Source organism: Suncus etruscus, chromosome 4, assembly GCF_024139225.1.
Source record: "Suncus etruscus isolate mSunEtr1 chromosome 4, mSunEtr1.pri.cur, whole genome shotgun sequence".
NCBI classification, from domain to species: Eukaryota; Metazoa; Chordata; class Mammalia; order Eulipotyphla; family Soricidae; genus Suncus; species Suncus etruscus.
The window spans coordinates 105,087,814-105,113,168 of NC_064851.1; the positions used below are offsets into that span (position 1 = coordinate 105,087,814).

Genomic DNA, 25,355 nt, shown 5'->3' on the forward strand with positions numbered 1-25,355 from the left:
ATGTTGCCATTGCAATCCGTGATTTCCCTTGGTGTTCTATACTTGTGTTCCTGTATATAAACTCCAAGGGATTATTGTGGGCCTTTGTTGTAGAAGTCTGATTACATACCTGTTCTCTCTATGCTGCCGTTTCTGTTGTTGTTGTTTTCTTTGTGGTATAATGTGTAGTCAAGAGTTTGCATTGTTCCTTTTTCATGTATTTTGGACACTGCTCCCACGTATATGTTGACTATTACAGTGTTCAGAGTTTCTACCCTGTTAAACCCTGTTATTTGATTGTTAGGTATTAGTTGTGTATAAAATATGTGTTCTAGGTGTTTCAGAATAGTGCTACCATTCTGTGTTTTTCTTTTGTCTTCTGACTTACTTCGTTTAACATAACATGATCTAGGTCCATCCACGTTGCTGCAAAGTCTGTGATTGTATCATTTCTGACTGCCATGTAATATTCCATTGTATATATGTACCACATCTTAATGATCCATTCATCTGTTGTTGGACATCGAGGTTGGTTCCAAGATTTGGCTATTATACTGAGTGCTGCAATAAATAGTGGGGTGCATACGTATTTTGGAATGAATGTCCTTCCATCTTGGGGGTATATGCCTAGGAGAGCAATTGCTGGGTCAAATGGCAGCTCAATTCTGAGTTCTTTGAGCACTCTCCAGACTTTTCTCCATAGATGTTGGACTAGGGGGCATTCCCATCAGCAGTGGATGAGAGTTCCTTTCATACCGCATCCTCGCCAACAAAGGTTGTTTCCATTATTTTTGATGTGAGCCAACCTCACTGGTGTAAGGTGGTATCTCATTGTTGTCTTGATTTGGATCTCCCTGATGATGAGTGAAGGTGAGCATGTTTTCATGTGTTTGTTGGCCATCCTTCTGTCTTCCTCAGAGAAGTGTCTATTCATTTCATCTCCCCATATTAAATCCCACCATATTAAAACTCTTCACCCTCAGTCCTTATTCTATTAGGCATCAAGATCGACCTCCTACCCAACGAACAAGTACCCAGCACCCAGGCGAGGGGACACCCAGATAAACCCACACCTCGTCTCCTGCAAGAAAAGACAGCCAACTCCCCTGTGGACTCATGCTGCGAGGCCCTCCCTACCAACTCCCCCTAACGCAGACTGTTCCTTGAAACCGGGCCTAGGTCCAAAAGTATCCCCAATGCAAGAGCTCTTCCAAGACCTCCCTGCCGCAAATTTTTACCAATCTGAAGGTCAGGGGTTGTGTTAGGAAGATGCCTGGGAACCCACACACCACAAGAAAAACCCAAAAGACAATGGGAAAAACTGTACTTCCAACATAGGCATAAAACCTGTAATACACCACCTCTTTACCTGCTCTCCCCCAAATGTAAGGTAGTCCTCTGCACCACTTTGGTCCCTTAAAAACTTCGCTAACTCATTTTATCTTTTTTTTCTTTTTTCTTTTTGTTTTTTTTTTGTTTTGTTTTGTTTTGTTTTTGTAATTTATTTATTTATTTATCTTTTTAAATGATTGTCCTATATATATATTTGTGAGTACATACATTTTTAATTCCCCCTTTTTTTTTTCTTTTCTTTTTTTCTCCTCGTTTTTGGGTATGTGACCTGTTTCGGTTATCCCATCAATCCACCCACAAATACACAGACATTATAATGTAGCACCACTTCCCCCTGCAAAGGCACACTAAGTAAAGGGGAAATCTTACATATAAAAAAAAGAGCTCCTATCTACTAGAGATAGGAACTCATAGTTGTTTACAATATAGGGATATCTCCTGCCTTGAAAATATGTCATGTGGAATCAACTTAGACTTCAGGTGATGAGATACCATTCATCCAGCCTTGAACCCTTGATCCCCAACATAGAAACGGCACAGCTCTTCACAACAGCTGCAGGAAACAAACTCCATCCGGGACAGCCTTGATATGTCGGGACCAACAACAAGGCCCAGCTCTAACATGATATCCTGACAACGAGGAAAATGCGAACATCTTGACCTTAGAGCAGATTAGCCTACCTTACCAACTAACGACAAGACAAAACCAGAAGTCTTGGCACCTTTTGGTAGGTCCAAAAACCAAGATCGGGATTTGCAGATGACTGGCTGCTAGAACCACGACCAGACTGTATACATCTTGGGACCAATAAAAGAGCCCTAGTTTAGGGTTTGAAATATGACCTGCACAATAATCATGATCCCCAGCCCCAAAGGTCCGGCAGAGACAATAGTAACGGAATGGGGCTTTTGGAAGCACAAAGAAAGACGCTATCCTAAGTGCCACCCTAGGTTCAGTGCAAAGACCAAGATCACCAACCACAGAAGATGGATTAAAATGACACTGAGGTAACAGAACCTCTAGAACCACAAAGACTGACTTCATCATAAGTCCCACCTCAGGATCTGTGCAGATACTGAGACCTCTAAACACAGAGCAGAAGTCTTCCACACACCAAAAAAAAAAAAAAAAAAAAAAAAACCACCACCGGGAAAGTAAAGGACCCTGATCCTGAGCAAAGTCTAGAGTTGATCCCATGACAGTATGCTCCAAGGACAGAGAAACCCCATATCACTTAGGCCAAGTGAATTCCTTTTCGAATGACCCCAATATTTACTGTGCCAGGGCAGGAGGGAAAAAAAACAAATACAAAAAAGCACAAAACCTTGGTTATTTTTTATATAAATATATATATTACCTTCATTTATTATTGTTATTATTATTTTTGATTTACCTATCTATTTTGGTCGATTTCTCTGTTTGGGTGCGATTATTGAAAGTGTTGTCCCCAATTATACTTACTTTTTTTTCTCTCTTCCTTTCTTCTCTTTCGTTATGTGCTATGCCATGTTTCTCAATTCAAGACCATGGCGTGATTTTTGTTTGTCTGTTTTTGTTTTTGTTTTTGTTTTTGTTGGTTTGTTTGTTTTGCCTGTTCTTTGAGGTGCTTATCGATATAGCTGGAGCCCTCACTGGATATTTGATACTTCTTTTGGTACTAGTGGAGTGTTTCACCTTCTTTTTCTCCATCTCCCAAATTGATGATGAGAGCCTTTAGAAGGACTCCGCCCATTTTCGGGGTATTAGACTCTTACCCCAGTTTATCACTTTTCTCTTTTTCAAACAAAACCACGCAACTTGAACTAGCTAGTCCTGCCTCCAGTTAGAGGGGGAAATAAGGGAGGCATCAAGACCAAACAGGTGCAAGACTACTAAGTAGTGGGTTGGATACAGAGGGGACCACATATTCTAGCCGCCCTGGGGTGAGGGAAAAGGAAATGGGAGGTAGGACAGAAACGGAGGTGTAGGGAGGACAATTTGGTGATGGGAATCCCCCCTGATTTTATGTAAATATGTACCTAAAATATTATTTTCAACAATATGTAAGCCACTATGATCAAAATAAAAATTTAAAAATAAAATAAAATAAAAGTGGTGAGTTCAATTACAATAGAGAAAGGTACATTATGACATTGATAGTTGGAACATAACACTCTGGACAAGAACTGGATGCTGAAAATGGATAAGTGACATGCATGGTACCCTTTAATTAACAATATTGCAAACCACGGTGTCATAAAGGAAAATTTGAAAACCTCAGTATCGTAAAGAAAAAGAGAGATAAAAAGAAAAAAGCAAAATGCCTGCCCCTGACATAGGCAGAGGAGGATGAAGGGAAAGGAAACAAGGGACATTGGTGGTGAGGAAAGTGCACTGGTGAAGGGTGGTGTACATTCTATGATTGAAACTCAAGTATGAATAATTTTGTAACAAATATGCTTAAATAAAAAATTATTTTTAAAATGTTTTAGGCACTCTATCATAATTCCTTTATGATATATCATATGCCTTTAACAAAGTGCTGTTTTTGTTTTCGTGTGTATTTTAGTTTGGTTTCTTGCAGCACACACTAAAGTGTCAATAGATTTTTTTTTTTCCTTTCAGTGAAATCACTACTTTTCTCTGGAACACTGTCCTTGCTTTTAAAGATCGTTAAAAGTTTTTTCTCTTTACCTGTTTCATCTCCATTTTGTAGGGTTTCAAATTTTCAGCATGTTTTGGTTATCAAGAGAAAATGTTTTGAAACGTTTTGCTTCCTTATTATCAGAAATCAAAGCATTTTTCCTTGAGAAGGGTGTTCACTATACAGAATTAACAAACGATCAGTGGATTCAAAAACTGTATTGCATGGTGGATGTTACTTCACATCTAAATCAGCTTAATCATAAACTACAGCGGAAAGGAAACAAATTGTTTTCGATGTTAGAAGAAGTTATTTCGTTTGAAGACAAATTATCTGTTTTTGCTCAAGATTTTGACAGAGAAACTTTGATTCACCTTCCAAGCCTGTTGAAACGTCGCCAAGAAAATAATTCTGATATTGACATTACCTATTTTAAAACAGCACTTTTAAATATAAGGGAAGCTTTTCTCAAGAGGTTTCAGGATTTCAGTAACAGCAAAGTGACGTTGGCCTTTGTTAAAAAAAACTTCTGGATGCCACTGTAACGAAATTAAATTTTTCTCCCTTTAATATCAACATTGGCAACTTTGAAATGTAATTTCTGGATTTAAAAAAACAAAGAACTGTGGAGCTCAAAATTTGAACATCTTTGTGCTAATTTAGAAAGACTGGAGAAACATAAAATGTGAACTTAGTTCACAGCAAAAGCGGTCTGCTAAAAGACCTGGAGAAGGAAGATATGTTGATGTTTAACACCTGGAATAGTATTTCTGACTCATATAATCAACTAAAAAACCTAACATTTGCTGTTCTTTCCTTGTTCGGGTCTACATATTTATGCAAACAATCATTTTCAAGCATGAATCTTATCAAGAGTAAATTGAGAAATCGTCTCATCGATGAGAACCTGGAATCGTGCCTAAAATTAAAAACAACAACATACAAACCTGACCTACTCAAACTATCCAAGGAAATGCAAGGCCAATGTTCACATTAGTGTTTGTGACTTTGTCAGTCATTGTCAGGATGTAATTTTCTCTACACTGTAAGGCAAATTTTATGGAATTTAACATTATGATAAGTAATATCATTCTAAAGTTTTTGTTTTATTAGTTGTGTTATTTGTATCCTCCTGACCTATGTGAATACTTGCATGCAGAATATTCTCAATAAAAACTTATTGAAACTAAAAACAGGGCCCGGAGAGATAGCACAGCGGTGTTTGCATTGCAAGCAGCCGATCCAGGACCAAAGGTGGTTGGTTCGAATCCCGGTGTCCCATATGGTCCCCCGTGCCTGCCAGGAGCTATTTCTGAGCAGACAGCCAGGAGTAACCCCTGAGCAGTGCCGGGTGTGGCCCAAAAACCAAAAAAAAAAAAAAAAAAAAAGAAACTAAAAACAGTGTACCATCCTATGTATTTTCGGTTTTAAAAATGTGGCTCTCGGGGCCGAAGAGATAGCATGGAGGTAGTGCATTTGCCTTGTATGCAGAAGGACAGTGGTTTGAATCCCAGCATCCCATATGGTCCCCCGAGCCTGCCAGGAGCAATTTCTGAGTGTAGAGCCAGGAGTAACCCGAGCGCTGCTGGGTATGACCCAAAAACAACAACAACAACAACAAAATTTTTTAAAATCCAATGTGGAGCTGGAGAGACGATAGTGCAGTGGATGTTTGCCTTTCATGAGACTGACCCAGATTTGAGCCCCAGCATCCTATATGGTTCCTGGAGCATCACCAGGAGTGATTCTTGAGTGCAGAGCATCGCTGAGTGTGGCCCCAAAACAAACCAAGCAAAACCCACTTGAAGGGCCAGCAAGGCAATACAGAAATGAAGGGATTTGTCTTGTATGTGATCAACTGAGCCAGGTTTGAATCTCAGCATAATGTAAAATTTTCCAAGCTCTGTTAGGAGTGACCCATGAGCAGAGAGTCAGAGGAAGCCCAGACCTTCCCCCAAATCATAACATTTTAAACTGATTATCTTGGCACAACTCTTACAATCTTACCGGTTGCTCTATCTTCAATCTGAGGCTCTTTATTTCTCATCTGACTTACACTTGGCATTTGGGGTTCAGCCCTTTGTTGAGACAAGCAGGGCTGGCTATCACCCAAGAACTTTCCAAACTCCACCCATTCGGCCAAAGGATCCCTCTGAAACTGAGAAGACCAGCTTCCCCCCAATCCCTGAATGCCTGTGGAGAGCCCACGGGTCTCAGCCTTGCTCCTGGCAGGCAGCATCCTGAACTCTCTGCACAGAATGGTGTCAGCCAGCCTTCATCAACCCAGAATCTTCCGGTAAGTGAATCTTTCTTTAAATGATGCTAGAGAAGTCAGAGCATGGGAGAGTAGAAATCTTACAGATTAAAATACCACCCAAAAGACACTTCAGGGGAATAACTCCAACAACCCTTTATTTTAGGTGGGGGTGGAATATTTATAATGTGTCTCAGCCAATCAGGTTAGGAGGAAAACAGGAAAAAGATAAAAACAGGATAAGTGCTCTATTTAAAGGAAAAGCAGGACTGAGCTGTTAGGGAGAAAAACAGGATGTGTGCTTTGTCTAAGGAGAAAAACAAGGGCCTGGAGAGATAGCACAGCGGTGTTTGCCTTGCAAGCAGCTGATCCAGGACCAAAGGTGGTTGGTTCGAATCCCGGTGTCCCATATGGTCCCCCGTGCCTGCCAGGATCTATTTCTGAGCACACAGCCAGGAGTAACCCTGAGCACCGCAGGGTGTGACCCAAAAGCCAAAAGCCAAAAAAAAAAAAAAAAAAGGAGAAAAACAGGATGTGTGTTCTGTTAGCTCTATGTATTTAGCTACAGGTTTCCATTACCAACTTTGACAGCCCCCAACCCTGTTCACCAAACATTATTTGTTGGGGTGTCTGCAAATGCTTTTCCGTCCTGTCCAAACCCAGCCCAGGACTCCAGGAGAAACCAAAAACCACTGTCCTTTGCTTGTGGAGGAACCCATGCTCGATAACGGTTCTTTCTTCTTCACCTCTGTAGCACCATCTGTCCAACTTCAGCTCTGAGTGAACAGGCCGAAAGCAGGGTCACTGTGAGAATTAAGAAAACAAGACTGCGGGACTTGGGTAACCCCAGCACCCCTCTACCGCCTTGCTCCAGATCTCCAGGGCTTCCCCGGGCCACATGCCTGGGCAAGCCGGTGAGTTGGGCCCCTTGGCGGAGCTTGAAGGTACCCTAGGCTTTCCCCCATTATCCATTCAGCTCCTTAGGGAGGGTCTGAGTGGGGCTCCGAACGTCTGGCCTCCCAGCTTCTTGACACAGTCACTGGTAATCTCTTTCCAGTCTATATTTTCAAAATCGCGCTGGGCCACTAGCCCACAAGATACATTAATAGTACTCACTATCATTGAATTATGTTTTTATGTATGTAGAATATCCATTTTGTACTCTGCCCTTTTGCACACCCCTATAAAAAATCATTTTTCTCTTTAACTTACTTAACCCCTATCATCATTACTCCTCATTTACCCTTTCTAACTTAAGTGCTGTAGAGCCCTAAGTCACAGACCAAAGTGGTGCCCTGGAGTTACACCCACCCAACTATTCCAAAAGGCATAAAAAGGACAAGTATGTCTTTTCAACATTTTATGGGTGTTTTCTTTGATGGCTATAACTTTTGCTGAATATTTTCTTATACAGTTACGATCCCCCCCCCCTTTTTTTATCTCCTCTTTGTGAACTGCTCAATATGGAATTTGGTGTGAAAGAATCCCTCAGTTTAATGCTTATGTTTGAACCCAGTCATGGGTATTATTAGACGTGTTCCTACGCCCCCATATACTCAGATAACATCACGTGGCTTTATTTCTTGTTTGCTTAGGCACACTAAAATGGGAAAATACTATACATACCAATAAGTTCTTATCTAATAGAGATGGGAACACACAAATCTTGTAGTGCAATGGAACCTTACACCCTGAACATTGACATAAAGACCTGGCACAGGCTTCAGAAGAATGGGCATTCTCCATTCACCCTGATCTAGAGAAGATATCTAGAAAACATCCAAGGTTGTCTATAACATCATCTGGAGGCAATCCTCTACCAGGGAAGACCCTACAGCTGCTCTGACATCGATCTACTCAAAAGAGACTTCCCTTAACATTGAGAAGACTTAACAAGAACAATGACCTGCTTACTGGACAGGGCTTGCTATATTGCCCCTTAATTGTGAGGTGAAACTAAAGGATACTCCACACCAGCCTGACTTCAATGTAGGATGTGCAGATTCCAGGATCTTTAATACAGAAACCTGATGCCAACAATAGGACTGCGTGAAAAATAAAACTGTATTGGCACTACAGACAATGACTTGGATTGAATAAACTAGTTTGCCTGGAGCCTAGAGTTGGTCTTATGCCAGGAAACTTCAGGGGTAGTGGTCTCCTTGTATTTAGACCAAGGCTATTCCTTTCTATGACCCCCATATTTTGGTGGGCCTATGCAAACAATATTTGCCACTCTAACACCGTTTTTACTCTGCCCTTTTGACTAACCCTTAAAAAAAACCTCTTAAACTTTTGATGTTAACTTAAACTAATATGTATGTGCATGAATATATAAAAATACTATGCCTTCAAATTTAAGGAGTCACATAAATATCATGGCTTTAGGTTGCTTTGTGTACTGCTAAGAAATGTTACAATGTACTACAATCTGAGGACTTGTTGGACAAAGCAATTGTACATGGGTTCTGCCTTATTTTTCTTAATGTTTTTTTGACTGTAAGTTCAATATTTAGGCGTCAGCAAGGGGATTTCTTCTGAGAACTCTGTTTATGGGCGATTGTTCTTTCACTGTAACTTTACCTTGTCCTCTTTGCATCATTGTTCTCATAATTAAAAATAAAAAATTAAATTAAAAAAAAAAGAAAATAAGACTGTTGGGGCTAGAGAGATGGCACAGCGGTTGGGTGTTTGCCAGGACGATTGTTTGAATCTCAGAACCCCATATAGTTCCCAGTACCTGCTAGGAGCAATTTCTGAGCACAGAGCCAGGAGTAACCCCTGAGCATTGCCAGGTGTGACCCAACAACAACAACAACAACAAAAAACAACAAAAACATAAAATCCAAAACAAGGCCAGAGCGGTGGCACAAGTGGCAGGGTGTTTGCCTTGCACAAGGTGGCCTAGGACGAACCATGGTTCGACCCCTCCTCCCAGCATCTCATATAGTCCCTCAACCCAGGAGCGATTTCTGAGCACATAGCCAGGAGTGACCCTGAGCATCACCAGATGTGGCCCAAAAACCAAAAAAAAAAAAAAAATCCAAAACAAGAAAACAAGACTGGGGCCTACAGCAGTAGGGCATTTGCCTTGCATGCTGCCCACATGGGATGGACCTGTGTTTGATTCCAGCATCCCATATGGTCCCCTGAGCGCCGTGGGGTGTGCCCCCCAAGAAACAAGACAGACATTAGAAAGCATGGGGGTTAGGGGGTCTTGTGAACAGAGAGCCCTGACTGTCCTCTCCATTGGATATTTATTTTTCAGCAATAAGCAGTCATAGGAAGAAGGGTAGATAGCAAACAGATCAGTACTAACCAAACCTAAGGGGGGTTACACTCTCATAAGGGAAATGTGAGGAATGAGGAGTGTAGCAGGACAGCCCCTGAAGAGGTTGACTGATGGAGGGATGGAGAATGAGGCCCTTTTCTTCCAGCTCGGAGCACGTGTCTGCCACCCTGTCTAGCCCACGGTTCTGAGGTGAAACGGCGGGTAAACAGCTCGCAGACAATCAGGCTCGTGGAAATATTTGCTTTATTCGGATGGACAAAACTGAAGTCCAAAGACTCAGATTCAGTTCCAGCCAGCAAAAGCCTCTCGCCTTCCACAGACCCTTGCTCTTATAGTCCAGAGTCAGGTCCCACCCAATGGTGGGATCAGATACCAACCAATGGTGGAAGCAGAATCAGGTCCTACCCTAGGGTGGGGGCAGAATGCCAGGTCACACCCTAGGGTAGGGCACAATCACCTAATCAGATTAGGGTGAGCAACATAGTAATCCCCCAAAATATTTACATACACAACAATTCCCCCTTTTGTTTTTAGTAAACAAACAATATTGTCTACAATTATTAAAAGAAAAATTAGTCAATAATAAAAGAGCGGCTGTTTGCATAAGCGCATCACAGGAAAATGTAAAGAAAAACTTCTAACCTAAGCACAGGGTGTCTAAAACCAGAAACATGTATCAAGGAATCAACTACAAGCTCCTGAGAAGATAAATCTAAGACGTACATAGATCTTTCGAAGAGACACCAGAAAGGTTGTGTAGCAGGCAAGAAGAAGCACCTTTTCTTTATTTGTTGTTGTTGTAGGTGGTGGTGGTGGTCGTTTTTGGGTCACACCTGGCAGTGCTCAGGAGTTACTCCTGACTCCACGTTCAGAAATCGCTCCTGGCAGATACCGGCATTTGAACCAATGACCTTCTGCATAAAAGGCCAACACCTCGCCTCCATGCTATCTCTCCAGCTCCATTTTCATTCAAGTTCAGGTAGACCAGAAAGCCCATCTTTGAGGGCATTGAACTAGGCCTTTATTTCGGAAGAAGTGGCACATACACCCTCTGCACAGTGGGGAGCCACTGCAATGATGATCAATAGGTATCTGAACTTAGTCCAAGTTCTTAATCCGGTCTGAAGTCCATAAGATGTCTGAAATTGATGTCGACTATTTATAGATGGGAGCTTAAGTCACAAACCAAAACAAAATGTTTAAGGCAGAGACCCTCCCTGTGTAAATAAACAACTTGAGGGCCCATCCAAAATGGATGGAACCTTCTATAAACCTAGTATTTTGCCTATGATGCGCCCACGCAAAAAACCCTGAGAACAGACAAAAATATCATTTGGGAAATTATAGACAATAATATCTAACTCACAAACCTAAAGTCAAGAAAGCAAAACCTTAATGTAATACATCGATTCCTAATATTAAAAACTAAAATAGAAAAACATTAATTACGATAGTCAAAAGAAGTGTAGTACCAAATATAACTTCAAAGGATTACAGTTATAGGAAAAACAACAGATGTAATTTCTACAGAGTTCAATACCAATCTGTAAATATGAGGGGTCTGGAACTCCAAAAAGACCAGCAGAAGACACTTGATGGGTCTGGAAAAGCAGGTTGAAGCCTTGTACAGGAGATAACATCAAGCTGAATGAAGAAGGAAGGCCAGTACAGTCATCCATGTGTTGGGGCATCCCCAAGCGTTACATCATTACATCATAAGTTGGTTGGGCTTCTGTATTTCCTTTGGGATCGGTGCAATCTTGGGGTAGCCATTGTAGAAACGGTCAACAATAGCATTTTGTATGTGGATGGAAAACCAGAAATTCAGATAGCACAGTTTAACTGGGATCCAGAGACTGTGGGTCTTGTCCATGGATCTTTTCTCTGGTGTTACATTGTGACACAAATCCCAGGTGGCTTCATTTCCAACAAGTTTGCAGCATATATGGTGTAAAACTCCAACAGTCATGGATTTCTTCTTCCCACCGAGATCAGGAAGCTTGTAGTTGTGGGTGAAGGAGATGGGTTGCACATGTGAAATCCTGAAAATTAAAATGTTAAGGACTAGGAAGAGAGAAGGAAGGATAAGGAAGACTAATTTGGGGAAGATAAAGTTAGGAAAAAGGAAACTATATACAAAATATGTAGAACAGACAGACACTAAACAAGACATACACACACAGACTTCACAAAAAATATGGCCATAACACTCACTCATACTAAAAAATATTTGTTGGAAAGGATCCAAAATAAAGCAAAAGAAAAGAGAATTCAGCTGAATCAACTAAAAGCTCCTTAAAATGTAATAGCCGGCAATTGTTTAGATAAATCATTTCAAATTCAAAAAAAAATTTTTTTTTATGGTTTTGCCTAGCAGATCTGAAAGAGAATTTCATGCGTAATACAAACATGGAAAACTCTACTATACATGTATATCAGTATATATACAAAGTTATTGTATAACAGTAACTTTATGATAATCAATCATAGGCAAGAAGCACTGTGAAGAAAGTCCACCTAAAATTATCATTATGTCAGCGTCTTAAAACCTAAATTGAGGGAAATAAAGCAATGATGTTAAAATAAAAAGAGTGAAAGTCGTTAAATGAGTATACCTAGAAAGAAAAACAACATTAATATGATGAGAAATTTCTCTTTCAGGTGAACCTTGACTAAATTAATTTGTAAAATTTCATGATTAACTGAGACCTAGAGCAATAATGAAATTAAGACATAAATCCATCCTACAAGGAAACACATTGGGGATTCATGATTTTCAATCTATATTCATTGATCATGCCTGTGGAAAGAATCCTAGAGCATTAATAGCAACTGATAAGGAAGTAAAATGATTATCTGGTGTTCATTGTAGATCTCTAAGAAGTATAAAACAGGATGTATGCTGCTGTGGATTTCACCAATGTATTAGGGACTTTTTTGATCTTCTTGTCATCAAAATTGATCCAGTGTTGTTTTGCAGCAATTTTACAGTATGAAGTACAGTGTCCATAGTGAACTTTACCATAATGGTTTGACACCGATGATAAGTTGTATTTCTTAATCTTGCTTTTATTCTCTGAAGTGAATTCCTCTAAATTGAGGTCTTCTAAAGGAAAATCTACATAAGTATGCAATTTTTTTATTTGTTTGCCATCAAAAGCAAAACGTTTCAAGTGTATTATAAGTACTGGTGGCAGTTTCCATAAGTACGTTTTCTTTGAAAAATCCCTTCTATTTTTGCAACTGTTGCACAGAACTTTGTTGTCATTTCTTAATTCTTCTTCTTTAAAAAATTCAGAGAGGCATTCCTGTAATGTACATTTATCTGTAGATGTAACAGCCAAAGACAAATGAACAAATGTCTCATAAACCTCAGACTTTTGGTGGCAAGTGAGACACTGGAGTATAGATTTGAATTGTCCGTGAAAGAGATCATAAATAATAGATTTATGAGCCTTTTGGTGTTCTGGACTAAATTGTTCATAATTTTCATTTCCCATGAGATGTGTAGTTTTGTCTGTCATTAGATTTACAGTAAGCAAGTCCTGATGTAATCCCTCTATTAGGAACATCAGTAGTTCGTGAGGATCCTGCTGATTGTGTCCAGCAAACTGGTCATTAAGTAAACCAATTGTTACTTTGAAGCTTTCAGGGTTAATATATCTATGAAATCCATTTCCCATGGTTTTGATGAGCCGACCAAATTCTTCGGCTAATTTACCTTCATGCCCCATCGGATTTTTCTTGTTAATATCCTTTTTATAATGATCTTTATAAAAATACTGAGTTAAGTCTGAAATATTATACAAGCATTGCAATATTGAGTTCATGTAGCAAGAGTTTCCTATATTTTGGAGCCCAGTTAAGACAGGTTCCTGTCTTTCCTTTTGCATCTCGGAGTGTAAGGGTTTATCACTACCATCAGTCTCACTCATTGTATGGTGTGTGACAGCTAAATCGTTCCCTGCCCCAGAGACCTTAGTAATATTACTGCTGTTAGTGTCTGAAGTATTCTGTTTTTTCTCTGAAGGGGAGTTTGTAGTCTGAACCTGATCATTTGTGCTAGCCCGATTTCTAACAAGACGTAATGGAACCCAAAATTTCTTGGGAGGGTCATCATTTATAGAAACATAGGCATAACCCCTTCCTCTTAGGAGAAGATAGCCAGCTATCCATTTTTCATCCTCCTTGATCCAAATAGGTTTATGGGTTGTTTCTTGTCTCTGAATATCTTCTTTAAAATGTCTTTCCGCTGCAGTGTAGCTTTCCCCTTGGGGTAAGTTAAAGTAATTTAGTGTGATAAGAGTCAAAGACAGCAAATCCGTTGGTGGTAAACCTCTTTTTCTATTTTTTTGCAATTGAGTTTTTAAGGTTCTGTGAGTCCTTTCTACAATGGCCTGTCCCCTACAATTGTAAGGAATTCCTCTGAGATGTCTTATCTGCCATTCCTTACAAAAAAATTCAAAAGTTTTGCTAACATAGGCTGGCCCATTATCAGTTTTTATAGAATATGGAATACCCATCACAGAGAAACATTGTAAAAGAAAACTACAAGCAGCCTTAGATTTTTGAGAAGACATGGGAATTGCCCACATAAACCGAGAATAAGTGTCCACCACAACATGAAGATAAGGTTTCCTTGGAAATAAATCTGTTTGAGTTATATCCATTTGCCAAAGTTCGTTAGACTGTAAGCCTCTTGGGTTTGCTCCTGCTATGTGAGTCTTTTTTGTTAACGGTGCACATACGTTGCAGTTTTCTACGATTTCTCTAGCTTGCCTCCATGGAATTTGGTAATTCACATGTAAACGGCGAGCATTTGTGTGTAGGGCTGAATGTTCCTCTATAGGTGATTTAAATATAGGCATTGCTAGCAAGTCAGCAGTTTTATTTCCTTGAGCCATAGGTCCTGGAAGACCTGAGTGGGCTCTAATATGTGTGATGAAGATGGGCTCAGTTCGTTTTTGGTTTTTTTTTTTTTTTTTTTTTTTGGGTCACACCAGGCAGTGCTCAGGGGTTATTCCTGGCTCCAGGCTCAGAAATTGCTCCTGGCAGGCACGGGGGACCATATGGGACGCCGGGATTCGAACCGATGACCTCCTGCATGAAAGGCAAACGCTTTACCTCCACGCTATCTCTCCGGCCCCTCAGTTCGTTTTTGAAGAAGCTGCTGTAATTGTTTAAGTAAGTCCTGTATGATCGGGTTATTAGCATTAAGGGATGCAGTGGCTATCACATGACATAAATTTACCACATACAAAGAATCAGAAACTATATTCATGGCTTCAGATACATTTTCTAATAGGTAAATTAACGTTGCTAATTCAACTTTCTGTGCAGATTTATATTTGGTATCTATGGTCATATTAATGTTGTCTCCAGTTATTCCTCCTTTTCCATTTTGGGATCCATCAATGTAAAAAACCTTGGCATTGGGAATAGGGGAATCCCGAACAATTGAAGAAATAACAAACTGAGTTTTCTTTAAAAAGTCCCAAATTTTTCCTGCTGGATAATGGGAAGATATTTCTCCTGTGAAATCTGAGAGGGCCCTTTGTAGAGATTCATTAATTGGCAATATTGACTCAATTTCCTTTTTTGGTACTGGCAAAACTATTATATCTGGATCAAAACCTAGTAAAGATATAGATCTGAGTCTTGCCTTGATAATAATCTCTGAAATCAGTTGTAAGTAGGGGACAACTGAGCGAGGTTGTTTGTTATGTAAATACACCCATTCCAAAGGTCCTGACTGTTGCATCAAGGCCCCTGTGGGGGTTTCTATAGTAGGGAAGATTAACAGTAATACCTTTTCTCCTGGGATGAATCTTGAGAGAAACGATTTTTGTAATCTGCTCAAGAAGATGTCCAATTCATTTTTTGCAGCTGTTGTTAAATTTCTCGGGCTATCTAAAGCAGGATCACCCTCCAACGTTTTAAACAGATTAGATAACTCTGCATTTGGGATTCCTAGTGCAGGGCGGAGCCAATTTACGTCACCTAAAAGTCTCTGAAAATCATTAAGCGTTCTGAGGTTTTCTTTTTTGATAGAAAATTTTTGTGGACGTATAGACGTCCGGTCCAAAATAAAACCCAAATATTGATACGGTGGCATTATCTGTATTTTTTCTAAAGCTATTTTCAGTCCTGATGTTTGTAAACAGTCAGTAACATAAGAGTATAATTCCTGTAAATCTGTTTCGTTGTTCATTGTGAGCAAGATATCATCTGTATAATGAAATATCATGGCTTGAGGAAATTTTTCACGAGCAGGGCTCAAAACCTTATCTACAAAAAACTGACACATGGTTGGGGAATTCAGCATGCCTTGGGGGAGAACAGTCCATTGGAAACGTCTGCAGGGATGGGTATTATTGAGAGAAGGAACTGAGAATGCAAAACGTTTTTTATCATCTGGGTGGATAGGAATATGGTAGAAGCAGTCTTTCAGATCAATTATAATTAGTGGCCATTCCTTTGGAATAACTACAGGTGATGGTAAACCAGTCTGCAATTTGCCCATAGGTATCATGGATAAATTTATAGCTCTAAGATCCATCAAAAGTCTCCATTTACCGGATTTCTTTTTTATAGTGAATATAGGTGAATTCCATTGAGAAAACGATGGTTCAATATGTCCTAAACTTAGCTGTTCCTCCACTAATTCTGTCAGCACCTTTAATTTATCAGTTTTAAGGGGCCACTGACCTGTCCAAATTGGTTCATCAGATTTCCATTTTATTTTTATTGGTGCTGGTGTTTTTACGGCAGTGGCCCCCACTAAAAATTTTTGGTTTTTAAATCAAAAGAAGGTTCGGGCTCTTCTGGAGCTAATGGGATGTGGAATTCTGCTTTCCACTGTTTGTGTAGGTCACGGCCCCACAGGGATGGTGAAAATGGGCCCACGTGAGGTCTGATTATTGCTTTTTGATTTTCTGGGCCGTAAAATAGTATAGTCCTCGTACTCAACAGACAGGAACTCAGGCCTCCTATTCCTTCTAGGGAATACGGGATTTCCTGAAGAGGCCAATTTTCTGGCCATTCTTTATCAGAAATTACGGTAACCTGAGCACCCGTATCTATCATTCCATCAAAGGGTTTGCCTTCCAAGTGAAGTTTGATCATTGGGTGTTCATCTTTACATTTAGTAACCAGAGCCACGATTGGGTTTTGAGCAGCACCCAGATCTGTGCTTCCAAAACCTCCAATTCTAGTCTTATCTGAAGTCCCAAATTTGACATAAGGCACTATTACTATCTGGGCAATCGCTTCTCCTTTTTTAAAGGTCCATGTAACTGGTACAGTAATAACTACAATGATTTCTCCCATGGAATCTGAGTCAATGACACCAGTGATTACTGATATACCCTTTATGTTGAGGGAACTTCTGCCAAGAATCAAACCCATGGTATCTGGGGGTGGCGGGCCTACAATGCCAGTTTCTAACATGTAAGGGCATGCTCCTGGGTAAATTGTAATGTCCTCTGGGCATAATATGTCTAATCCGGCACTCCCTGAAGTAGAGTGGATTAATTCCCTTATCGTGATGAATTTTCTTGGGCTGGGCTTGGAAGGATTATTGTCTGTGAACTTTGCCCCTGATTTGGAAGGGCCTGGGGGGAGGCCCTGTGGGCGTTTCCCTGCATCTTGTATGTGTGTTCTTGGGGAGCTGAATTTATAAGGAGACGACAATTTCTTTTGATATGTCCCTGTTTTCCACAATGGTAGCAGGCAATTTGCCTCCTGGGGACTGTGTTGAAACCTCTACTTAGGTTATTATTAATGAGGTTTCTGGATCTGCAATCTTTCGCCCAGTGGCGACCCCTTTTGCATTTTGGGCAAAGACCTGGTTTCCGGAAAGTGTTCTGTCCCAGAGGGGAGTAAGACATTGTTCCCTTGGTAACTGGGAAGGTTTGTACTGAGTCTGAGTGGGGTGGGGGTTGGGGTTCCACATAGACTTTCCGGCAGGCATAAAGGTAATCATTCAGATCTGACTTTTCATTTAATGTATTCAATACTAATCTACAGGCTGAATTTGCATTATGATAGGCCACAGATTTTACTAGGAAGTTTCTAATCTCCTCATCTTCCACCTGTAACTTCAGAGCATCTTTAATCTTACCTACAAACTCTGCAAATGACTCATAAGGGCCTTGGGTAATTTTTAAAAAGTTTCCTCTACCAATGCTGTTAGAATCAATTTTTTCCCATGCTGACAATGCAATCTCCCTGATTAAATTTAAGATTTCCTTAGGTAAAGCTGCTTGTGTCTGAATATTTGCAAATTGATTTTCTGCCATCAATAATTCATACGATAGAGTAACACCTGCCACTTGCTTTTTCATACCATCCGGACTATATAATTTAGCTTTTACGCCTTCTGAATAGTACATTTCCCATTCAGTTCGCTGTTTAGACGACAGGCATATTTCAGCGATTCTTTTAAAATCATACAAAGTCCAAGATGAGTTATGACTCCAAAGTCTTAATAACTCCACACTGTATGGCGATTTTGGCCCATTTTCTTTACATGATCTTTTAAACCGATCTAATTCTTCCATCTGATAGGGTACATAGTTAGAAACATTTACCCCATCTATAGGGGATAAGGCCTGATTAGCAAAATTATTCTGAATAGAGCTCTGAGACCGAGCATGTGGTTCATCGTTTGAATCTGCTCTGCTCTGCGATTCAATTTTGTGACTAGAAGGAGGCATACTTCGTGGAGTTAGCACTGGAGGTAGATCATTATCTGAGTCACTACTGTCAAGCAATTCACTAGAATCAGGCTTAACATTCTGAGTTGTTTTTCTTCCAGCAAAAATTTCTATATTGTTGATGGTGGGGCTGGATTCGTCAGCCTGCACCTTGGTCTGAGTTTTCGTCAGATAAATTTCCTTATTATCTATACTGGTTTTAGCCTCACCATTTCTACACTTTCTATTTCCTAAATAGAAATAACAGCAAATAACTATGCTCATAATAATAACGTTAGTCAACACAGAAATTCCACAAACTATGATGGCTAGAGACACTACACTTTTCATTTGAAATATAGACCACAACCATCCAACTGCAGTGATTGTCCTTAGATCAAAACCAATTAGTTTTAAACAAAATGGAATGATCCACTTGTATACTAGAGCACCAATGCGTAAGACTAAGGGTGGTAAAATCCACATGACTAACCACAGAAACCATTTGATGGTCAGCATAGGAAATTTCCAATGAAATATTTCACTTACAGTTCTGAGGGTCCAGGGTTCAGGTCCCTGTCCTGGCGTCATTATGTAGCAGGACAGCCCCTGAAGAGGTTGACTGATGGAGGGATGGAGAATGAGGCCCTTTTCTTCCAGCTCGGAGCACGTGTCTGCCACCCTGTCTAGCCCACGGTTCTGAGGTGAAACGGCGGGTAAACAGCTCGCAGACAATCAGGCTCGTGGAAATATTTGCTTTATTCGGATGGACAAAACTGAAGTCCAAAGACTCAGATTCAGTTCCAGCCAGCAAAAGCCTCTCGCCTTCCACAGACCCTTGCTCTTATAGTCCAGAGTCAGGTCCCACCCAATGGTGGGATCAGATACCAACCAATGGTGGAAGCAGAATCAGGTCCTACCCTAGGGTGGGGGCAGAATGCCAGGTCACACCCTAGGGTAGGGCACAATCACCTAATCAGATTAGGGTGAGCAACATAGTAATCCCCCAAAATATTTACATACACAACAAGGAGGTGTTAGGTATAATCTCTGAAGGCTGTCTTGGTCCGGGGAAGGGTGACAAATAGGAGACTGTATACAGGGCTCCCCTCCCCAGGGTGTTCCCTGGGTGGGCATCGAGTATTCCAATAATTTATATTAAGAGTTCTTCAGCTCACTATCTGTATCTTCTCTCAGACACCTTGACCTCTAAAGATTTCGGAGTCTCCTACTATGTAACTCCCCCCCTACACCCAGGCGCTAGCCATTGAGTTGCTAACGGGGCTTAAGTGATGGCAGGTGACACTGTTCATCTTGGCAAGGTGGGAGAACAGGGCGGAAGTGACATCAGGTAATACAGTTACACAGGCAATACAGGTACACAGGTAATACACAGGGCAGAGGGACATCAGGTGATATCTGCAGGTTACACAGTTCACCTGGCTGGGGAACAGGGTGGAAGTGACGTTAGTGATGGTCACACTAACCAGTTCTCCAGGATTGCCCTGCAGTGAGGAGGACCAAGAGCTCCCTAGAATGGCACCAAACACAGCGTGACTGGCTCTAGGCTACTCTAGCTCCCCCACCCTTACAGCAACCACTTTTCTTTCTTTCTTTCTTTTTTTTTTTTAAGCAACCACTTTTCTAACTCCTACTTCGGGCTAGGATGCATGACTCCAGGCCAGAAAAGTCCTTCTGAAATCCAGAACCACAAAAGCCATGAGGTTTGGTTTGGTTTTGCTTTGTCTTTGTCTTGGGACCACACCCAGCTCAGGGGTTACTTCTGGCTTAGTGCTCAGGAATCACTCCTGAAGGTGATTGGCTGAGTCTATGGAATGCTGAAGATGGAACCTAGGTAAGCCAAGCTGTGTGCAAGGAAAACACCCTATCTGCTGCATTACTACTCTGGCCCCATTGATGCTTTGGGGAACAATCACTGACCAGAACATTGGTCAAGGTTACTAAATCTTTCCCGTGCCTGTTTCCCCATTTTTTTTTTGTTTCTCCATTTTTAATAATAATAAAAAAAAGTACTTACCATACTGTGTACTGAATGTGATGAATACCTAGATACGTGGTGCGCTGTGGCACTTGGTACCTGTTGGCAGTCATTTGGGAAAATGAAATCCTGACCCACCTAGGAAAGATATTTGCAGGTTTCTATTTGCCACACATGCCGATCCAATTGGGATAAGAAGTATTCTCCAAATGAGAAGGCAGTTTGCAGGTTGCTGGGTGTCTGGAGTGCATTAAATGACCAGGAGAGCACAGAAGGTAAGAACTCCCTGGGGCTGTGATTTGCATGGCCTACACACCCAGTAAGAGTGTTAAGATACACTGGCAGTTTGCTAGTCCTACTCACTCTGGAGAAACCGGCTTCAGGAGACAATGAGGCCTTGATCGCTTTTTCTCTTTTCTTGGCAAAAGGGAGCCATTTCTCATAAGTGTGATGTTTTTGGCTTTCTGTTTGGCGGCCACCCTTGCCTGTGTTCAGCTTCCTCCCAGCTTTGTGCTCAGGAATCACTCCCAGAGATGGTTAGGGAAGATGATATGGTATGTTGTACTGGGGATCGAATCATTTGACTAGCCAAGTGCACGAAGGTGGGAAAAACCCTCCATGGCCACAAGACAAAGATGACAAAACTGTGGGGAAAGGAGATGCTTATAGTGGCACAGTCATAAAGACTTGCTGACACAGGGTCATCCTAACATGCCCATTGGAGGCCAGGGTGGGTTTGCAATGGCAGAGCTCATGATCATGCCCGTGAAGCCCTGGATTGGATCCCAGCACCCCAGAGAACCCATAAAGCATCTGCCAGCAACTCATTTGTTCTAACTCATGATGCTTGTCAATGTTTCCCAAACTACATATTGCCTCCTTAGTGGACCATGAGATCAATTTGGCAGGTTACCCCAAGGCTTTAAAAAATTTTTTTAAAGAAAATGGTGGAGCTAAAGAGTGTAGGTATCTCCTGCCCCAACTTATTTATCCCACTTGAATGATCAGAACTGGTGGGTAAAGGAGGCTGACTTGGGGGGGGGGGGAGGAAGGAGTAAGAAGGGGAGTTAGAGAAGTGGGCCAGAAGCGAGAATAGAAGCGAGAATCAACAGTGAGATTCAACAGAGATTCAGCATCAGATTCAGCAAAGGGAGTTAATCAGCAAGGAAGTCTGGAAAAAGCTACTGAAAGGGAGACAGAGGCCCAGAGAGCCAGAAGTAGAGAAGTAGCTGGTAGGAAAAGGCTTAGTATAAAGGCCATGTGAGGAGGTGTACATGACTGTAGGGATCATGAAATAAAGCTGGCTGACTCCTGGAACTTCATCTGACTGCTTTGTGAGTTTCTCCACCATTACCCTGCAGCTTTCAGACCCTTAGGCATAAGGGGCAACAGGAGCCAGGCCGAGCTGAGAAAGGCCTCACCATCCCCACACCAACTCTAGGACTCTTAATTGTATTAAAACAACAAATGGTGCCTGAACCTTGGACTGACTTGAACCCTGGACCCAAGAAGACCTCAGTGATGGTGAGTGCTAATTGTGACTTGACCCTTTGGTGGATTACTACCATGACAGCCTCCTCGAGCTGGACTTAAAGTGCTGTGCCTTTCACTGGAACATCAATGAACATGGCTCCTGTTCTGAATGGCTTTATGTTGCTCTGGTCTACCTACATTTCCTACTTTGGACTGTACATGCCAAGCTCCCTAGAGATATTATATATATATATATACACACATTTATTTATATATTATATATATATATATATATCTCTAGAGATATATATCCCCAGCACAACATACCATCTCCCCTGAGTATCTCTGGGATACTCAGATTCCTGAGCACAGTAGATACATGTAGAAAAGTTCATCAGTGGAAGAGCACATCCTGTATATCTAACTGTCCCAAGAAGTCACACTCTGAAGGTCTCTGCGCAAGCACTATTGTACTCACTGCTCCAAGCTCTTCTCACGTATATATTTTTCTTGTGCTCACTGCACAAGGTATTCCCAGCTACCACTTAAAACTAACAAGGGGTCTGAGTGCTAGCACAGCAGTAGGGCGTTTGCCCTGGGATGGCCCCAGGTTCGATCCCCAGCATCCTATATGGTCCCCTGAGCCTGCCAGGAGTGATTTCTGAGTGCAGAGGCAGGAGTAATCCAAGTGTTGCTGGGCATGGCCCAAAGAATTAAAAAAAAAAAAAAAAGACAGACTATAGCAGTAAGCTCAGGTCCAGGATGCAGCTCAGTGGCCAAGACTGTGGGTCTCTGAGGCTCCATTCTACAACAGACTAGTGAAAGACACAGATGGTAAGTTGCTAGAACAAAGTCACCGTGTGAGGAAGCAGCAGAGCTGGTTGGAGCCCCAACCTCAGCCAAGACCAAGCTCTGTGAGAGCTTGGCTTGAGTGTCCTTGAAAGCTACTTTGTCTTTTGGGCTGCCTCAAGTCCAGCCCACACCACACTTAGTAAAAAGTGGTTTCGTGAAGCTGAAGCCAAATCAGCTCAAATTCAAGAAAAGGCCCAGACGTGCAAACACACTTGAAAGTGAACATTTATTGACTCTGCTCTTTCCTTCTTCGAATCCCTAGACTTAAATAATGCAATCCTCTGGGAAACAGGGTTGTTTTAAAATATATTACCAAAGACCACTTTCACAATGATTTTATTTTAACATGGATTTTTTTTTAAAATCTCTCCTGAAACTGCACCATGTAACTGGATGTTCTTCCTTTGCATGTGCTCCACAATTCTCTCCAAGTCCTCACAAACAAGCTCGAGGAACACCAACCTGCTTCAGAAGCCCCCAAACCGATGACAGGGCTGGGTGCTGAGCTAGAGAACCTTCTGAACCCTTCACTGCTGTGATTAAAACGTGCTACCAGATTTTGAGTTAGGGTGAGGACACCCACTCAGTCTTCTCTCAAGCTCTTTCTGGGGATGACTCAAGGTAACCCCTTCTCTCTGGGGGCTAGTGCACTTTTAGGGTGTCAAACCCTTAATCGTGTACAAGCCAAGCCCCAGTTTCCCAAAGAGGAGCCCGGGAGAGATGAAGCCTTCCACATCAGAGAGATTCCAAATATTTATTTGTGAAACTATAGGATAGATTTTTTTCCTAATATTTTGAAGCGTGAGTTCCTCTGCAAAGTTGGTATCACGCCCATTAAAAAATAGATTCACTTGGACCATGATTGAAGCTACAGTTCATAAGCATATGCCAAGGGGCTCTGTGGTCTCCGGAGCACAGCACCAGGCGGGCTCCGTCACGCGGCCACAATTGAAGCATCATCCTCGAGCCGGCCCTGTGGCTAGTAGTGAGAAAATAAAGGAAAGGTCATTACCTGCCAATCACAAGCCCCCCAAACCACACAGTCAAGTCCCCAAGCCACGTAGCCACATCCCCCAAAACTCGATGGACAAGCCCCCTAAAGTGCTCGGAATTCGGAGGCTGACACAGAAAGGAATGAACATTGGCAGGATCCAGAGATTGTCATCCTCTCCTTCACTCGAACCCAAACCCAGGAAAGCAGTCTGCGGCTTCCTCATCTCCTGGATCACTCCTCCAGTTTCTGCCAAGTGCACTCCATCTTAATTTTGACACCCAGCTATTCTGCAGAACAAAAGTGTTCCCCCAATTTCTTCTTTCCTTTTCACTCAGCCCTTTGATATGTAAAAGCCCACCTGGATCTCACCTGACCTTCCCCCTTCTGATGAGTTTGTACTGTTTTTAATAAAGAAAGGTCAGTTTGGCTTGGCATGCAGAGACACCTTGAGGAGAAATGCTACATACAGACTCTTGTCTCCTGACTGGCTTGGTTTATTCATTCTTCTTTCCTATCCTTCTTCAGACCCATCTGCCTCAGGGTGGAAATATGGCATGTGGGGTAATTTCACAGCTCCAGAGCCCAGGGCAGGGACTTGAGTTGTGCCTGCTTCAGTGACTCAGTTTCCCTTTCGCCTCCTCAGAGAGTGGGCTGAGAAGACAAGTTCTTAAGCTAACACAGAGATGCCTGGAGGCTCTCCCATTCCTTGGGGGTGTCAGGCCTGCATTTAGTACCCGAAAAGATGTCCTCACAGATGGGACAGGGTGAAGGCACTGCAGAGCCACCAAGTCCCTCATATACACTCAAACCTTCCTCTTCACACACTCAAGCCCTCTTCCTCACACACTCACCTTCCCTCACAGTCAAGCCCTCCTCACTCACCTTCCCTAAACACAACCACCCTCCTCCTCTCTCACATACCACTACACCAGACTCAGGGAACAGCTCCCAACAGTCATTTTCAGAAGACAAATTTAGTGCTACACAGGGAGAATTAAGGAAGCTGGGGGGGGGGGGGGGGCAGGGTTTGTCATCTTTAGAAAGTGAATTCACTTTGGCTTAAAATCAATTGCAAACCAGCCACTAGTTAGAAAACATACTTTCCTGAGCCAGGAAAAAAAAAGTAAAAAATAAGATCAAGGAGAAAGAAGGCTGTCAAAAGGAAGGAAGGAAGGAAGGAAGGAAGGAAGGAAGGAAGGAAGGAAGGAAGGAAGGAAGGAAGGAAGGAAGGAAGGAAGGAAGGAAGGAAGGAAAGGGAGGGAGGGAAAGGGAGGGAGGAAAGGAAGGAAGGAAGGAAGGAAGGAAGGAAGGAAGGAAGGAAGGAAGGAAGGAAGGAAGGAAGGAAGGAAGGAAGGAAGGGAGGGAGGGAGGGAGGGAAAGGATGAGAGGGAAAGGAAGGAAGGAAGGGAGGAAGGAAGGAAGGAAGGAAGGAAGGAAGGAAGGAAGGAAGGAAGGAAGGAAGGAAGGAAGGAAGGAAGGAAGGAAGGAAGGGAAGGATCGATCCAGAAAATGACATCAAATAGAAAATACAAATCTCAGCCATTTACTATATAAAACCAGAGTCATTCTCTGGACATAAGCAGCAATGCAGACTGATCCCCAGGATATAAAGTTCAAACTAGCCCCTTCAGGCAGTAATAACAGGGCTCCTTTGGGCTCTCCCCTCACCTTCACGAAAATCCGGGTGGGTAGGAAGCGCCGGAGCAGCTGGCTGGTGAAGTTGGGAAACCTGAGTAGGTTGATGTTGAGGGAGGGCAGCTGCTGGTAGCCGGCCATGAGAGGGTAAAAATTGAAGAGCATCTCCTGCTCAGTGCCAGGCAGGATACGAAGCCGGATCTG

The 25,355-nt window shown here is 41.9% G+C and overlaps 1 protein-coding gene across 4 annotated transcripts in view; it reads right to left on the reverse strand.

Annotated features, from left to right (window-relative positions):
- Positions 1 to 23,262: 23,262 nt before the first annotated feature.
- TRAPPC11 (trafficking protein particle complex subunit 11) overlaps positions 23,263 to 25,355 on the reverse strand; it is a 41,319-nt gene continuing 39,226 nt past the window's right edge. For all 4 annotated transcript variants that reach the window (XM_049771418.1, XM_049771417.1, XM_049771419.1 and 1 more), the window contains 2 exons: positions 25,185 to 25,352; positions 23,263 to 23,501 (listed from right to left, as the gene is read on the reverse strand). In XM_049771418.1, the coding sequence (XP_049627375.1) occupies positions 23,457 to 23,501; positions 25,185 to 25,352 (213 nt within the window). In that variant the 3' untranslated portion in view covers positions 23,263 to 23,456. The remainder of the gene's footprint in view (positions 23,502 to 25,184; positions 25,353 to 25,355) is intronic.